Genomic DNA, 18,632 nt, shown 5'->3' on the forward strand with positions numbered 1-18,632 from the left:
TCTTCTTTGGAGAAATGTCTATTTAGTTCTTTGGCCCATTTTTTGATTGGGTCGTTTATTTTTCTGGAGTTGAGCTGTAGGAGTTGCTTGTATATTTTTGAGATTAGTTGTTTGTCAGTTGTTTCATTTGCTATTATTTTCTCCCATTCTGAAGGCTGTCTTTTCACCTTGCTAATAGTTTCCTTTGATGTGCAGAAGCTTTTAAGTTTAATTAGGTCCCATTTGTTTATTTTTGATTTTATTTCCAATATTCTGAGAGGTGGGTCATAGAGGATCCTGCTGTGATGTATGTCGGAGAGTGTTTTGCCTATGTTCTCCTCTAGGAGTTTTATAGTTTCTGGTCTTACGTTTAGATCTTTAATCCATTTTGAGTTTATTCTTGTGTATGGTGTTAGAAAGTGGTCTAGTTTCATTCTTTTACAAGTGGTTGACCAGATTTCCCAGCACCACTTGTTAAAGAGATTGTCTTTAATCCATTGTATATTCTTGCCTCCTTTGTCAAAGATTGTATTTTGTATTTTAAAAATGCCTTAGCTTGAGACAGCTTATTTTGAGGTGTTGCTCTTAAACCCTTTGTTCCAAGTTTTGTAAAGTTAATATTTTTCAAAATGAGCTTGCAGACAACATGAATTCACAACGATTTTCAACTCTTACCTTTTTATGAGATGACAAAATCAAAATATCCTTTAAACCACCAAATGGTTTTACAAGGTTGGAAACTTCTTCAACAGAATATCCTTTACTAGGCAAATCAGAAATAAGTACCATACACATTTCTTCTGTTTCCTTCAAAACAAATTTAAGAATTGACATTAAAACTTAACTGTTATTTACTTAAATATTTAAGTTTTACATTGCAGATCACTGTTAGTATTTAAATTGCATTTAATATTGATTAATTCAGACAGTTGGTCTAAACCACAAATTAAAAACAAAACAAAATGCATTTTCCCACTCTGTAAGTATACAGAATAATTCTGTCATCTAGTCAAGGTCTTTAGTTCTCTTTCGTAACCATTATTTAAAAACAAGTTTAAAAACATAACGCTGCCTGTCTTTGACAATAACTCTTTCATGTACTGTTCCCATTCCTGTGCCTTGTGATGCTAATATTTGATGCTCCAAATCAGCTCAGTTCAGTTCAGTTGCTCAGTCGTGTCCAACTCTTTGCGACCCAGGCTTCCCTGTCTATCACCAACTGCTGGAGTTTGCTCAAACTCATGTCCGTTGAGTCAGTGATGCCGTCCAACCATCTCATCCTCTGTCATCCCCTTCTCCTCCTGCCTTCAATCTTTCCCAGCATTAGGGTCTTTCCCAATGAGTCAGTTCTTTGTATCAAGTGGCCAATGTAATGGGAGTTTCATCTTCAGCATCAGTCATTCCAATGACTATACAGGACTGATTTCCTTTGGGATGGGCTGGTTGGATCTCCTTGCAGTCCAAGGGACTCTCAAGAGTCTTTTCCAACACCACAGTTCAAAAGCATCAATTCCTCTGCGCTTAGCTTTCTTTACAGTCCAACTCTCACATCTATACAGGGCTACTGGAAATCAGGGCATATCCTTTTATCATACTGAGTAAAATAATCCCTTTTAAGCAATATAAAAAAGCTTACCTAGTCTCTTAGTATCCTTACTCCATAACCCAATCCTCACTACAAAATACTTTCACTTCTGCCTTCTCTTCTCTTAGATCTATTTTATTCTTCAAGATGACTCCCCCCAAAATGCCAACTTTTCCTTTAGTGGATGTTGGGTGAAATCCACAGAAGTGCACTATAGTAAATTTGGCAACTTCTAACTTTTCTTTCTGGAGGGTGAGAGGGTAGGAAATTATAATTTTCATAAGCTAGTTGAGAATGATTTTTAAACAGCATGCAAACTGTGTTCACAAATGATTCCTTCTAGAATGCAATAAGTAAATCTAAATATTCTACTGCTGCTTTAAAATATTCTTCTCAAACCAAAATAGTAAGTTAACACATACTACTTAACTACTACTTGAAGAATAGGGCAACCATTCTAATATGAACTTATCTTCAGCATCTGAATGGTCTCAAGATGTTAACCACTAATTTCTAAATTAACGCAATTTTAACATATTCAAGATGATACATATAAGCACAGGAAAACAAAGTGAACTTAAAGCCCTTGAAATAGAATTGCAAATGCCACTTGCTCCTCTAAACATACAAAAAATTAACTGGTATTCTAAGTATTAACATATCTCCCATTTGCCTCTATAAGAAAAAAGAAAAAAAGAAATTTCACAAAATTCTGTTGTTTTTCTACTCAAAAACCCAGCTGGCCTAACACTCTCTTCTCAGTGAAAAGAAATGCTCAATAACTTGTACATTTATTTATGATAATCTGCACCTAAATTTCTGTGACTTATTCTGCAACTCACGATTTTTAAACTCAAAACATATTTACAAGGTCACAAAAGACCAGGATTTTCACCATACCTTATATGTACATTTTTTACCTAGGTTTATAGTAAGAAAACTACACTGTGTCACAATCTCTTAAGCTTAAAAAAAAAAAAAAAAAGTGAAATTAAAAACTGACCTTGTTGACTGGTTCATTTTCTGTGGCCTCCAAAGCAGCTGAAGATACAAAATAAAATAAGAATTCACACAAATGTATTTTATTTATCAAGATCTAACTTTATTCCACAATGGATTAAATAGTAGCTTCATGAAAATGTATATAACAGGCAAAAGACCAGAGAAATTTAAATAGGATACAGTTACAAAAATAACTGGCTTTTAAATAATAAATTCAGTTTTATTTCTTCTGAGAGCAAAATCAAGACATAAGGTGAAGATCTGAATCACAATATTCTTAAATTCACCTAGGTATGACCCTATAGTTGTTGCTGTTGAATCACTCAGCTGTTTACAACTCTTTGCGATCCCATGGACTGTAGCCCACCAGGCCCCTCTGTCCGTGGGATTTCCCAGGCAAGAATACTGCAGTGGGTTGTCATTTCCAACATATTTTATATATATATGTAATACATATATGTAATATATATTTAATATATATATGTAATATATATATGTAATATATGTGTAATATATATATGTAATATATATATGTAATATATATATATATACACACATGACACAAAAACCTTAGTAAAATTTATTTTTAATCTTTCATCTTTAAACATAAAAGAACCAAATTAAATTTCTATTTGCCTACCTGAAATAGTTTCTTTAGCTCCATTTTCAGTGGTTTTGACTTCCACATTTGTCTTCATTTCAGAGCTTTCTGCAAGATCAAAGTGAAAGTGAAAGTTGCTCAGTCACGTCCGACTCTGTGACCCCATGGACTATACAGTCCATGGAATTCTCCAGGTCAGAATACTGGCGTGGGTAGCCTTTCCCTTCTCCAGAGGATTTTCCCAACTGAGGGATTGAACCTAGGTCTCGCGTATTGCAGGTGGATTCTTTACCAGCTGAGCCCTTATTAGTCTAGAAAAACACACTAATACAATTAAAACTAATGAATATAAACAGGAACTTAAGCTAGGTTCTTTTGTTATTTCAAGTCTCCATAAGCTGACCTGATTGAAGACAAAGCTAATACAAAATTTCCTTTGAAACAATTTTTAAGCATCGACTCCAAAATATACCTCGAATTATACAGATAGGATTTAATGAAACAAAAGCACTGAATGATAGCAATTCAAGCTTACCTGGTACATTCACAGATTTACTAATGTCTTTGTTCTTGACAATTCCAGCCTTTTTGACTTCCAGAGACTTCTTTCCACTAGATTTTGCTTTTAAAAGTAGAATTATTATTATAAGGCTCTATTCAGTCATTTAGCATGTTTCATACTAATACGTCAGTAAATAAGTAGTTCAACTTCATTATAAAAGGAGCTCTTTTCCATGTATTTATTTCTAATTTTTTTCAATATCTGTTTACCAGTAAGATTAAAAGAAAATATAAACTGAGATATAATTTTTGTTAAGGGTTATTAATGATTCACCAATTTGATCCTCATGTGCCAAAAGCACACCAAAATCACACACAAAAATTCTATTTTATTATTTCCACAAAGATTCTTTACAATTACTTTAGTCTACTCGGAAAATATATTAATAAACAGATCATGACAGTTTCAACATGTTACAACTTAAGTGTTCCATTTCTTGATGGAGGATACATTCTTATAACATGGAAAGAAAATCTTTAAAGCAGAAATATTAAGGGAGTTCTGTAAGCTGAGAAAGATAATATGAAGTGACAACTCTAAAAACAGGAGGAAAAGAAAGATTAAACAAGGGGGAAGTGGTGATAGCAGCCTAATATCATACAGCTGTCAGAAATATTTCCAAAAATATCTGCAATGGCAAAAACTGTCAAAGACCAAAGCACCTAAAAACAAAAGTTGTATGTGTATTAAGTTTTAAGTATCAAAGAAGTATCTACTGAACTTTTCCAGATGTTATTAGATACAAATTATATAAATTTAAAACTTGCTTTTGATATTTATTATATTCTTTAAACCAGAATTATAAATAAACTTAATATAACCTTTCAACAGTCTTACCTGTTTTGATTGAAGCTTTATTACCTTTAGCAGCTACTGTTACCACAGATTTGACAGAACCCGCTGACTTCCCTAAATCACAAAAGCTCAGTCAAAACTGGTTTATTTATTAACTAGTATCAACAATACTGAAAGAACCTCACAAAGGATATAAGAGCCAACGGACTATATTTTATTCAAAACATAAAATGCTATCATTTTTAGGGACACAGATTATGTGGTAAATTAGAAATGATAATTCACCTCCCTTTTTGGGTATTTAAAAAATAGCATTCAGGCAAGTTACTTAAATCAAATCAACTAGAAGCAAAATTACTAACTACAGTATATAAAAACATTTGTATGATAGCTTTAATGGTTCCAAAAGCAGTTATATTTAGGACCTCCCAGTTCACACTTCCTTGGCTCCCAGTCAATTAAAAAGCCCTTCAAAGTTAAAGTCGCTCAGTCTTGTCTGACTCTTTGTAACCCCATGGACTATGCAGTCCATGGAATTCTCTAGGCCAGAACACTGGAGTGGGTAGCCATTCCCTTCTCCAGGGGATCTTCCCAACCCAGGGATCAAACCCAGATCTCCCGCATTGCAGGCGGATTCTTTACCAGCTGAGTCACCAGGGAAGCCCTTAAAGAATACCTATATCATGGTCAGGCCACATCAAGATTGTTTTGACTCATTCGTAATGGGTCCTTATTTTAACACAACTTTTTGAACTGCTCTAACACTTTGTACATATGCATATATTACTGCTGCCTATATTCCAAAATGATGTTTATATAAAGACTTTTTCATCTAAGTGTCACTAAAAAGACTGCCAGAGAACAAGAAAAACTGAACCTTTTTATTCAGAGAGCAACAAGAAGTTTAGAATCAGGATTCTCAACAAGCAGCAAGACAGTATATGAGGAAAAAGCCCAGGATCAGAAGTCATTAAATCCAAGCTGAATTCCAAGTTAAATTGTGAAGTCTGGGGAAATTTACTGATTTCTGTGCACACTACCCTATTCATAAACAATGGTGGTAATCGCCCTATTTAACAGGACCTTCTCTGAAATATGATCATGCTTCTGAAAAGTTATTAAAAGGAATTAGGACATCTATAATATTTAATCAAAACAGCTTACAAATTCACTGTTCATATCCAAAGAGAGACCTTAATTTTTGCTCAAAAAGAGAAATACTAATCTTTATATTGTCATTTAACCAGTCATTTCCTAGTCATGCCCAAGTTTTGTCACACTGCAGTAACCTTAGCCCAAATGAACCCTTAAGATGTTTCTTCTTTCACTATTCTATGCTATTACCACAAAGAAATTCACTTTACTACTTCTAGTAGAGGAAAAACAGAAAGGGGGATAAATACTAGGGCAAGGAGAAAAAAAATTAAACTGGTTAAATTAGTTACTTTAAAATATAATGTAGCCTACGAAAAAAGGCAAATAGAACATAATTTGCCATTTTATAAAAGAAAAGTAAACAGAAAAGACCAAAAAGAGAAAAAGGGAAATATTTCTAATATTCACCATGAGAAATAGTTTGCCAGTTAAATTATTTTATTTTTATAGTAACTGCAGGAAAAGAGCACTGTCTACTAAATATGCTTTCTCGACTATAAATTTCAAAAATTGGTATATACTCAGCAAACACTTTATCACATGAAATCCAAGACTACTGACATAACCGTCTTAAACAATTTAAATTTAATTAATATGTCTAACATCCTAATATAGAAAACATACCTGAAGATTTATTTACTTTGGTTGCAGATGTCTTGGTTTGTCCAGTTTTGGCTAAAATAGTAAGAAAAATACATCAATAACACATTACAAAAAATATCATTTACATTTAGGAAAGAGCTAACTTGGCATAAGCTTCTTATCCTTATCAGAGGGCAGAAAGAATGAAAACCACAATCACAGAAAACTAACCAACTGATCACAGGGATCACAGCCTTGTCTAACTCAATGAAACTATGAGCCATACCATGTAGGGCCACCCAAGACGGACAGGTCATGGTGGAGAGTTCTGACAAAACGTGGTCCACTGGAGAAGGGAATGGCAAACCACTTCAGCATTCTTGCCTTGAGAACCCCATGAAGAGAATGAAAAGGCAAAAAGATATGACAATGAAAGTTGAACTCCCCAGGATGATAGATACCCAATATGCTACTGGAGAAGAGAAGAGAAATAGCTCCAGAAGGAATGAAAAGGCTGAGCCAAAGCAGAAACAACACCAAGTTGTGGATGTGTCTGGTGGCAAAAGTAAAAGTCCTATGCTGAAAAGAACAATACTGCATAGGAACCTGGAATGTTAGGTCCATGAATCAAAGTAAACTGGAAGTGGTCAAACTGGAGATCGGAAAAGGCAATGGCACCCTACTCCAGTACTTTTGCCTGGAACGTCCCGTGGATGGAGGGGCCTGGTAGGCTGCAGTCCACGGGGTCGCTAAGAGTCGGACATGACTGAGGGACTTCACTTTCACTTTTCACCTTCATTCATTGGAGAAGGAAATGGCAACCCACTCCAGTGTTCTTGCCTGAAGAATCCCAGGGACGGGGGAGCCTGGTGGGCTGCCATCTATGGGGTTGCACAGAGTTGGACACAACTGAAGCAACTTAGCAGCAATAGCAAACAGGAGGTGGCAAGAATAAACACTGACATGTTAGAAATTAGTGAACTAAACTGGACCGGAATGGGCAAATTTAATTCATATGATCACTGTATCTACTGATTCCTGGTGGCAAGAACCCCTGAGAAGAAATGGAATAGCCCACATAGTCAACAGGAGTCCAAAATTCAACACTCGAGTGCCATCTCAAAAACGAAAGAATGATCTCAGTTTGTTTCCAAGGAAAACCATTCAATATGGTAGTAATTCAGTTCATTTCCAAGGCCAATGATTCAATATCATAATAATTCAAGTCTATGCCCCAACCACTAATGCTAAAGAAGCTGAAGTTGAATGGTTCTATGATGACCTCATAGTCAACGAGAGAGTCTGAAATGCAATCTCAAAAATGACAGAATGATCTCTGTTCCTATCCAAGGCAAACCATTCAGTATCATAGCAATCCAAGTCTATACTCCAACCACTAATGCCAAAGAAGCTGAAGTTAAACAGTTCTATGATGACCTGAAAGACCTTATAGAACTAACACCTTTTCATCATAGGGGACTGGAATGCAAAAATAGGAAGTCCCATACCTGGAGTAAGAGGCAAGCTTGACCTTAGAGTACAAAATTAAGCATGGCAAAGGCTAACAGAGTTTTGCCAAGACAACACACTGGTCATAGCAAACACCCTCTTTCAACAACACAAGAGTCGACTCTATACATGGACATCACAAGATGGTCAATGCTGAAATCAGACTGATTATATTCTTTGCAACCAAAGATGGAGAAGCTCTATACAGTCAGCAAAAACAAGGCCGGGAACTGACTGTGGCTCAGATCATAAACTCCGATTGCAAAATTCAGACAAATTGAAGAAAGTAGGGGAAAACCATTAGACCACTCAGGTATGACTTAAATCAAATCCCTTGCAATTATACAATGCAAGTGACAAGTCAATTCAAGGGATTAGATCTGATTGAGTGTCTGAAGAATTATGGATGGAGGTTTGTAACACTGTTCACGAGGCAGTGATAAAACCATCCCCCAGAAAAAGAAATGCAAAAAGGCAAAATGGTTGTCTGAGGAGGCCTTACAAATAACTGAGAAAAGAAGAGAAGCTAAAGGCAAAGTAGAAAAGGAAAGATAACAATCTGAATGCAGAATTCCAAAGAACAGCAAGGATAGACAAGAAAGCCTTCCTAAGTGAATGATGTAAGGAAACAGAGGAAAACAACAGAATGCGAAAAGACTAGAGATCTCTAAAAGAAAATGAGAGATACCAAGGGAACATTTCATGCAAAGATGGGAACAATAAAGGACAGAAATGGCATGGACCTCACAGAAGTAGAAGAGATTAATAAGAGGGGGCAAGAATACACAGAATTATACAAAAAGGATTATACAAAAACTCCGGGAAAAAAGGATCTTAATGATCTGGATAACCATGATGGTGTCATCACTCACCTAGAGCCAGACATCCTGGAATGGGAAGTCAAGTGAGACTTAGGAAGCATCACTACAAACAAAGCTGGTGGAGGTGACAGAATTCCAGTTGAGCTATGTCAAACCCTAAAAGATGATGCTGTCAAAGTGCTGCACTCAATATGCCAGCAAATCTGGAAAACTTAGCAGTGGCCACAGAACTGGAAAAGGTCAGTATCATTCCAATCTCCAATCCCAAAGAAGGGCAATGCCAAAGAATGTTCAAACTACCACACAATTGCACTTATTTCACATGCTAGCAAGGTCATGCTCAAAATCCTTCAAGCCAGGCTTCAACAGTACATGAAACAAGAATTTCCAGATATTCAAGCTGTATTTAGAAAAGGCAAAGGGACCAGAGATCAAATTGCCAACATCCGTTGGATCATAGAAAAAGCAAGAGATTCCAGAAAAACATCTACTTCTGCTTCATTGACTATGTTAAAGCCTTTGACTGTGTGGATCACAACAAACTGCGGAAAAGTCTTCAAGAAATGGCAACACCAGACCACCTTGGTATTCTGCCTGCCTCCTGTGAAACCTGCATGTAGGTCAAGAAGCTATAGTTAGAACCAGGCACTGAACATCAGACAAGTTCAAAACTGGGAAAGGAGTATGTCAAGGCTGTATATTGTCACTTGCTTATATAACTTATATGCAGAGTACATCATGAGAAATGCTGGGCTGGACAAAGCACAAGCTGGAATTAAGATTGTGGGGAGAAATATCAATAACCTCAGATACGCAGATGATACCACCCTTATGGCAGAAAGCAAAAAGGAACTAAAGAGTCTCTTGATGAAGGTGAAAGAGGAGAGTGAAAAAGCTGGCTTAAAACTCAAACAATCAAAAAATGAAGATCATGGCCCCACCTGGTCCCACCACTTCATAGTGAATAGGTGAGGGAAAAGTGGAAAGTGGTAGGTTTTATTTTCTTGGGCTTCAAAATCACTGCGGATGGTGACTGCAGTAATGAAATTAAAAGATGCTTGCTCCTTGGAAGAAAAGCTATGACAAACCTAGACAGCATGTTAAAAAGCAGAGACATTACTTTGTAGACAAAGGTCTGTAGAGTCAAAGCTATGGTTTTTCCAGTAGTCATGTATGGATGTGTGAATTGGACCATAAAAATGGCTGAGTGCCAAAAAATTGAGGCTTTTGAACTATGATGTTGGAGAAGACTCTTGAGAGTCCCTTAGACTGCAAGCAGATCAAAGATACGATGTGAAGAACTGACTCATTAGGAAAGACCTTGATGCTGGGAAAGACTGAAGGCAGAAGGAGAAGGGGGCAACAGAGGATAAGATGGTTAGATGCCATCACCGACTCAATGGACATGAGTTTGAGCAGGGTCCAGGAGTTGGTAATGGACAGGGAAGCCTGTCCTATTGCAGTCCATGGGGTCACAAAGAGTCAGACATGACTGAGTGATTGAACTGAACTGAACTGCCTAAGGGTCATGAAAGATATCAAGAAGAAGCATTTTCTGAGACAGGCCTTAAAGAATAAATTGGAATTTGCCCCACCTTGACCCTCCAAAAGGAGTTTTAATTGGCTTTGTATTTTCATTATCTTGCACAAGGCCTGGTACCTACTAAGTAGGTACTTCAGAAGTGCTTACTGCTGCTGCTAAGTCACTTTAATTGTGTCTGACTCTGTGCAATCCTAGAGACAGCAGCCCACAAGGCTCCTCTATCTCTGGGATTCTCCAGGCAAGAACACTGGAGTGGGTTGCCATTTCCTTCTCCAATGCACACACCCATGTTAAGTTGCTTCAGTTGTCTCCGACTCTGTGTGACCCCATAGAGAGCAGCCCACCAGGCACCTTTGTCCTCGGGATCTAGAGGGAAGGATACTGGAGCAGGTTGTTACTAAGTAAAGTAACTGTAATTTAGACAATGACTCTACATGAATGGACAGTATAAAGACCTGTGAAATGAAATAGGACAGAACAGCTGGAAAATGAACTGCTCTGAGTAACTGAAACATAATATACATATGTGTGACAAGAGACTGAAAAAGTAATCTGGGGGAAAGGGTAAGGGCTCATTTATGCAAGGCTGAAGAATATGGGCATTCTCCAGTGGATCACTAGCTTAAAACAGGGGCCAATGTGGATCCCTTCTACTAAAGCACAATGAATACTATTTTCGTAGCATCATCCTGCAAGAAGTTTCCAGTAAACTGACAAAATATACTCATATTGGAGGAGTAGTAAACGAACAACTTACTAGCAGAAGCTGCAGTCACAGTTTCAACAGCTGTGGAAGCATCTGTATCTTTTCTATTAAAAGAAGAAAAAAATTAGCCAAGAAATTCTAACACCAAAATCTTCTAAAGATGCAAAGCTTATATCTAAAAAAGTTTAAAATAATTCAATTAGAATGATGTCCCATTTGAGTCAGGGAGATTAAAATATATTAAAAATGTAGTTGTCAAAACTTTTAAAATTTAATTCATATGTATATTTGTTCTCATGCAGAAAATCATAGAATTACTTACTTTAAAGTAGATGCAGATGTTTTCTTTGAATCTGACATCTTTTTCTTCATCTCTTTGTTCTATGAAAGAAAAATATTTTGAAAACCTTAAGCCTCTTCTCAAATTATAAAAGGGAATATACAAAATACACAAAAGCATATGAAATCTACACACATATACAACCATAAATAAAAACCTTCTTACCCTGAAGTAAAAATGCTAATTACCTTTTCTATTTATAGACAGAAATAAAATATTTTCAACTTGTGATTATACAGTGTAATTTTATATCTTGTCTTTTATCACTTATTGGCATTTTCTTATCACTATCTTTCAAAGACATTTCTAATAGTGCCATACCATTTCTGATACTAATTACTATCACTCTGGTCCAATCTATCACAATCTTTTGCTTTAATTACTATAATAGATTCATAATGGTCTCTGCTTCTGTCTTTGCTTTTCAACCACCCTCACTCCATTTTTAACACAGAACCAGACTGATAACTACCACTCCTAAACTCAAAACCTTTCATCACACTCAGAAAAAAAGCTAATACTTAAAATACTACTCATTTTACCCATTCTTTACCCCCAAATCACCACATATCTCTTTACAGCCATCTCCACTTTCAATCCCAAGCACCCTTTAAACTCCTAAAACAAAACAAACTACATAGGCATGGACTTGGGAAGTCTTCTGCAGTTGCTGTTTGGAATGCTCCCAATTCAAGGAACAATTTACACCTTCACTTCCTTTTCACATTTTTAATGAGACCTTCCATAACTACCTTACTGAAAGGTGCATTGCTCTTTAAGCTTGGCAATTAGTGAACATCCAATAACTGCACAATTGCACTCATCTCACATGCTAGTAAAGTAATGCTCAAAATTCTCCAAGCCAGGCTTCTGCAATACGTGAACCGTGAACTTCCAGATGTTCAAGCTGGTTTTAGAAAAGACAGAGGAACCAGAGATCAAATTGCCAACATCTGTTGGATCATCAAAAAAGCAAGAAGAGTTCCAGAAAAACATCTATTTCTGCTTCATTGACTACGCCAAAGCCTTTGACTGTGTGGATCACAATAAACTGTGGAAAATTCTGAAAGAGATGGGAATACCAGACCACCTGACCTGCCTCTTGAGAAACCTGTATGCAGATCAGGAAGCAACAGTTAGAACTGGACACGGAACAACAGACTGGTTCCAAATAGGAAAAGGAGTACGTCAAAGCTGTATACTGTCACTCTGCTTATTTAACTTATATGTACATCATGAGAAACGCTGGGCTGGAAGAAGCACAAATTGGAATCAAGATTGCCAAGAGAAATATCAATAACCTCAGATATGGAGATGACACCACCCTTATGGCAGAAAGTGAAGAAGAACTAAAGAGCTTCTTGATGAAAATGAAAGAGGAGAATGGAAAAGTTTTCTTAAAGCTCAACATTCAGAAAACTGAGATCATGGCATCTGGTCCCATCACTTCGTGGGAAATAGATGCGGAAACAGTGGAAACAGTGACAGACTTTATTTTGGGGGGCTCCAAAATCACTGCAGATGGTGACTGTAACCATGAAATTAAAAGACGCTTACTCCTTGGAAGGAAAGTTATGACCAACCTAGATAGCCTATTCAAAAGCAGAGACATTACTTTGCCAACAAAAATCTGTCTAGTCAAGGCTATGGTTTTTCCTGTGGTCATGTATGGATGTGAGAGTTGGACTGTGAAGAAGGCTGAGCACCGAAGAATTGATGCTTTTGAACTGTGGTGTTGGAGAAGACCCTTGAGAGTCCCTTGGACTGCAAGGAGATCCAACCAGTCCATTATGAAGGAGATCAGCCCTGGGATTTCTTTGGAAGGAATGATGCTAAAGCTGAAACTCCAGTACTTTGGCCACCTCATGCGAAGAGTTGACTCATTGGAAAAGACTCTGATGCTGGGAGGGATTGGGGACAGGAGGAGAAGGGGACGACAGAGGATGAGATGACTGGATGGCATCACTGACTCGATGGACACGAGTTTGGGTGAACTCCGGGAGTTGGTGATGGACAGGGAGCCCTGGCGTGCTGCGACTCATGGGGTCGCAAAGAGTCGGACATGACTGAGCAACTGAACTGAACTGAATAAATGTGTTAAAATGATTTGAACTTATAATTGCTGTCATTTTATGTTTTCTGTTCTTTGGAGGCATTTTTGTGCCATACGGGATTTTATCCCAACATCTCCCTTACCCCCAGTAGTTTAGAAGATACTCATCCTCCTACTTCGGAGAAGGTGATGGCACCCCACTCCAGTACTCTTGCCTGAAAAATCCCATGGACGGAGGAGCCTGGTAGGCTGCAGTCCATGGGGTCGGAAGAGTCAGACACGACTGAGCGACTTCACTTTCATGCATTGGAGAAGGAAATGGCAACCCACTCCGGTGTTCTTGCCTGGAGAATCCTAGGGACAGGGGAGCCTGGTGGGCTGCTGTCTATGGGGTCACACAGAGTCGGACATGACTGAAGTGACTTAACATCCTCCTACTTATATTCTACTAATGGGTAATAGGCTTCCCTGGTGGCTCAGATGGTAAAGCGTCTGCCTACAATGTAGGAGACCCGGGTTTGATCCCTGGGTCAGGAAGATCCTCTGGAGAAGGAAATGGCACCCCACTCTAGTACTCTTGCCTTGAAAATCCCATGGACGGAGGAGCCTGGTAGGCTACAGTCTATGGGGTCGCAAAGGTCAGACACGATTGAGCGACTTCACTTTCATTTTCAATGGGTATCTCCAATTTCAAAAGAAATATGAAACTATTGATTTCTTCTTATAAATTTAAAAGCCCTTACACCTTGGCTTACATGCTAATTTTGATGACATTATTTTAAGACAAAGTTATTGTTTTTAATTTTTTTAAACAATTTATACTATTTTATAAAGATACAACTATTTGTGTTTTATCCTGTTTAAATGGGTTTCCCAGGTGTCTCAGTGATTTAAAAAAAAAAAAAAAAATCTGCCTACCAATTTAGGAGATCCAAAAGACTCAGGTTTGATCCCTGGACCAGAAAGATCCCCTGGAGGAAGAAATGGCAACCCACTTCAGTATTCATGCCTGGGAAATACCACAGACAGAGGAGCCTGGTGGGCTACAGTCCATGGGGTAGCAAAGAGTCAGAAACGACTAAGCATACATGCATTCTATGTTTAAATGGTTTTATTACTCTCTGTTGTTTAGTCATTAAACCGTGTCCAACTCTTGCGATCCCATGGACTGTAGCCCACCCAGCTCCTCTGTCCATGGCATTTCCCAGGCAAGAATACTGGAGTGAGTTGCAATTTCCTTCTCTGGGGGATCTTTATGACCCAGGGATCAAACCTCCATCTTCTGCATTCACAGATGGATTTTTTACCACTGAGCCACCAGAGAAGCCTGGTGCAATCACCGTTTTATATCATAACTTCCCCATTTCTTAAGTTCTTCATTTTGATAATTATATTTTAGGAAATACATATAGATGAAAGGTTCTTTGAACCCATATATGTCTGAGAATACTGTCCTAGCATACAACTTGATTATTTGACTTGAAATCCACATAATAAATTACAATGAATCAATCTTTTTCTCACTCAACCTTGAGAATGACTTGCTTGGCTATCTAAGGCTGGTCTACCTCTTTTTACATTTACACAGTTTCTGCCTGGATCACTAGGGCTTTCACCTTTATAACTATGAAACTTAACATCTTCACCAGTTTTTAAGTGATATCTTCTTTCTGTAATCCTAGTTATATGCAGACTGGGTCTCTTAGATGCATCCACCATGACTTTCCTCTTCATTATTTTAGACCTTTTAACCTTTACTAATAGACTGTTAAGTTCTAAGAAGGATGGAAGCATATTTGCCTTGTTCATTAATGCATCTTCTGCATGTACCACAATGGCTGACATACAAAAGATGTTTAAGAAATAGTTCTTTCCTTAAATATTTATTTATTGGGTTGTGCTGGTTCTTAGTTGCAACACACAAACTTTTAGTTGTCACATGTGGGAGCTAGTTCCCTGATCAGGGATCAAACCCACACCCCCCTGCAATGGAAGCATAAAGTCTTAGTCACTGGACCACCAGGAAGTCCCAAGAAATAATTTTTGAATTAAAATGAAACTAAACTCTCTTCTGAACTGATTGTATATCCTCAGTTTTATCTGTTATTAATCAGACTTTCCATAATGCTCAAACCACTGTGCACTGCTTCATGGCATTGTTTTTGTTCTCCATGCAGTCTTCTTAAATCTAAGCTAACTGCTTGCTCTAGGTTTTAGATGTAATGGTCACCATGAATCTTGCTGAAACCAGTAAATCTGAGTTTTTTAAGTCTTGTTTTTTCTGTTTTGTTTTCTTGAAGAGCCATAGCACTATTTTATAACTGCAAAGGTCCTTCTGTCTGTTGAAAACTCTGATTATATTTTTTTCTGTATCAAGAGCTCCTGCTTCCTTAAGGAAAATTCTGAGTACCAACATGTGCCAATTTTTCCGGAAAAGAAGAATGCTTGCTTTCAGCAGACTGGTTAAGAATCATTGTTAAAGACTCATGTCTATGCTGGCTTGTAATTAAACACATGGTTATTTGTTAGATAAGGTTTGTCACCAGAACTGTGCAGAACCATACTTTAATCCTTCAGGTGTAATAGAGGGCTGTAGAAAGTTTTATCTTTTCTCTAACATTTTATTACTGATTCCGAAAAGTAGCAAAATGAAGAGAGTATTTTCTGAATCACAGAGTCCAAGGCAGTCCTAACATGAAACATCAAATGTAGGCAGAAAGGTTTTGTCATGGTTTTAACTATTCATGCCAAAATTAAGGTGTAGACCAAGAAAGCTATAAGGCTGACATTCTTTTTCCTAGTTTGAGTTTCCAGTCTATTTTGTGCTTGCTCTGACAGGAAAACTTAATGTCTTCCCCTGTGGTAACAGGCCAAAAGATTGCCCCATAAACTTCTAACCTTGAAGAAGCTATAACCAGAGTTCTGTTGGGGGTTCCCTCTGGTCAACCACAAGAGAGAGGTCATGAGTAAATCTTCAAAGGCTTTAATTCAGCACCACTCAAACCATATTTAACTGAAGAACATCAATGTTTGTGACAGGTAGATGGCATGTTTTCTAGTTTTCAGTGCTGATACTTAGGCCATTCTTTACTATGAAAATCAAAAACAGTTAATGACTGAACTATTCAACTTACACTGCTGCCTTACCAACCTTATAAAAAAGTCATCTAAGAGAATTATTTTAATCTGTTTGAAATACTATAATACCCTAAATGTATCACTACTCAGTCGTTTTCCCAGATTAAACATTTTAGAATTAAAGAATATTGATCTCACATTTAAAACTTTAATAATCAGCTAGTCCTGCTTGAGAGTCAATGGTATAAAAGCTATTTCTTCTTTCTATTCTCAAGGTTACTAACCTACCCCAAACTGTTAGAGTAGTCTGCTTGTCTAGATGAGTGCTCTAACTGGATTTCAGTGATCTTTTCTCTTCTTTCCTTTAATCAATATGCTAAGCTTTCTTTGCCTTCAGAGTCATCTGCCCTACTAATTCATTCTGCAGATCACTTCCTGATGAATCTTTCAAATCCATCGATTTCACTGTCAAAGCCCTGCTGAAAACTTTGAATAACATTTAAATGTCTCAAAATAAAGTTTAAATTATTAAATTATGCATTCAATTCTTGCTTCCCCTTATTCTTCTCTGCAATAGAGGAGGATATGTGTCACAGTTCTGATAAATCAAAAGTAGGTGGAAGTTGCTGGGGAACTCCTCCTTCTTGGGAGTGTGTGTGGGGGGTAGAGGGACACTAAAAATTCATTGTGTTCCTGACACATTCCTTTCTTTCTGTTTGAAAGATTGAAATAATACCAGAAGGTACAACAACCATCTTACAAAAAGGATGAAAAAGTACATGCTAATGACAGTGAATTAGAAAAATCAAAAGGCTGGGTTCCTGAAGATATTTTAGAGCTGTTGTATCAGCCACAGATCACCCACCAGCCAATTTCCTGTTGTAAGATAAGTAAACCTCTTATTTGTTTAATAAACCATTGGAGAAGTTTTCTGTTAACTGAAAATGAAAGAAATTCTAAATTGGTAATGACAACGGTCACCATGTAATAATTATTCAAATTAGACAATGGGACAATGAGATGGGCATGTATGTACCTAATATTAGTAAACCAGAATGATGGGTTACTCCAATAATAACTAACCAGAAAACATAAAAAATAAAACTCTTTTAATAGCAATTGAAAGAATATTTATGACATATACAAATAAATAAAAATTAACACTTCTTCCAAAATGCATGTTATGGAAACATACAAATGAACGTTATGGGAAAAAAATGTAAAAACTCGCTGAGGGACACAAAATGAAACCTAAATAAATGAAGGAATAAAACCTGTTTTTGGACAGCAAGATTTAGTACTGTAAATACATCAATACAAATTCTGTACAGTACCAATTAAACGCTCATTAAGGTTTTTTAGAGAACAAACGGATTTTAAATCTAATATGTAGGAGTAAATGTTTAAGATTAAGCAAAAATACATGGAAGGAGAAAACAAAGAAAAATGATTCTATTAGAAAAATGGCAAGTATTATAAAACTATAGTTAGAAAAATTTAAACTACATAGCATTCATATGAAAATTAACAGATTGAAACAGCTCTATGTGTATAGGGTAGTTTATACACAAGACAGCTTTACAAATCAATGAGGAAAGACAAATGAGGCATAAATAGTGTTGGGTTAATTGGTTACCCATTTTGCAAACAGTCATATCATTCACACACTGTATCACAAATAATAGATTTAAAACATAATGGAAATATATCTTTCTGGCATTGGTATAAAGGTCTTCTAAAATAAAAGAAAAAAGCCATTAAGAGTAAAAAGGCAGTAAAACTGGAGTGCACCAAAATTAAAAAAACTTTACGTATCATATAAGCAACATTCTAAAAGAAAATACTTCTCATGTATAATACAAAATTAGTTTCTTAGGATAATGAACACCTTCAGATGAAAAATTTTTTAAAAGGCAAATAACCCAATAGAAAAATGTGAGAAACAGGATGCAGTGCTCTCCTCCCACATATTCATCAGAAGTACATCCACATGTAGACCAACTTACAAAGAACATCTACTGAACAATACCAGAAGACAGACTTCCAAAGGAGCATGAAAATCTCCACATAACAGGGAAGGGCAAAAGAATAGAGAAAATAAAGAAAGGAATCAGGACAGGACCTGTGCCTCTGGGAGGGAGCTGTGAAAGAGGAAAAGGCTTCTGCACACTGGGAAGTCCCCTCACTGATGAGATCAGCTGTAACAGAGAGGGGGGGAAATACAGCCTCAGAGGAGAGCTCAGCGACAGAGGTGCAGAGGACAAAGCCAAGGGAAACCTGAACAGACTGCTGATGCTGGTCAGCTCCCCACAGCCTAAGAT

At 37.0% G+C, this 18,632-nt stretch overlaps 1 protein-coding gene across 8 annotated transcripts in view; it reads right to left on the reverse strand.

Moving 5' to 3' along the window:
- Positions 1-18,632, reverse strand: part of ZNF638 (zinc finger protein 638) — a 90,716-nt gene that overhangs the window by 29,188 nt on the left and 42,896 nt on the right. For all 8 annotated transcript variants that reach the window (NM_001192476.2, XM_024998652.2, XM_024998650.2 and 5 more), the window contains 8 exons: positions 11,163-11,221; positions 10,892-10,944; positions 6,304-6,354; positions 4,567-4,638; positions 3,703-3,789; positions 3,207-3,275; positions 2,568-2,605; positions 655-786 (listed from right to left, as the gene is read on the reverse strand). In NM_001192476.2, the coding sequence (NP_001179405.2) occupies positions 655-786; positions 2,568-2,605; positions 3,207-3,275; positions 3,703-3,789; positions 4,567-4,638; positions 6,304-6,354; positions 10,892-10,944; positions 11,163-11,221 (561 nt within the window). The remainder of the gene's footprint in view (positions 1-654; positions 787-2,567; positions 2,606-3,206; positions 3,276-3,702; positions 3,790-4,566; positions 4,639-6,303; positions 6,355-10,891; positions 10,945-11,162; positions 11,222-18,632) is intronic.

This window comes from Bos taurus, chromosome 11, assembly GCF_002263795.3.
Source record: "Bos taurus isolate L1 Dominette 01449 registration number 42190680 breed Hereford chromosome 11, ARS-UCD2.0, whole genome shotgun sequence".
In the NCBI taxonomy this organism is placed as follows: Eukaryota; Metazoa; Chordata; class Mammalia; order Artiodactyla; family Bovidae; genus Bos; species Bos taurus.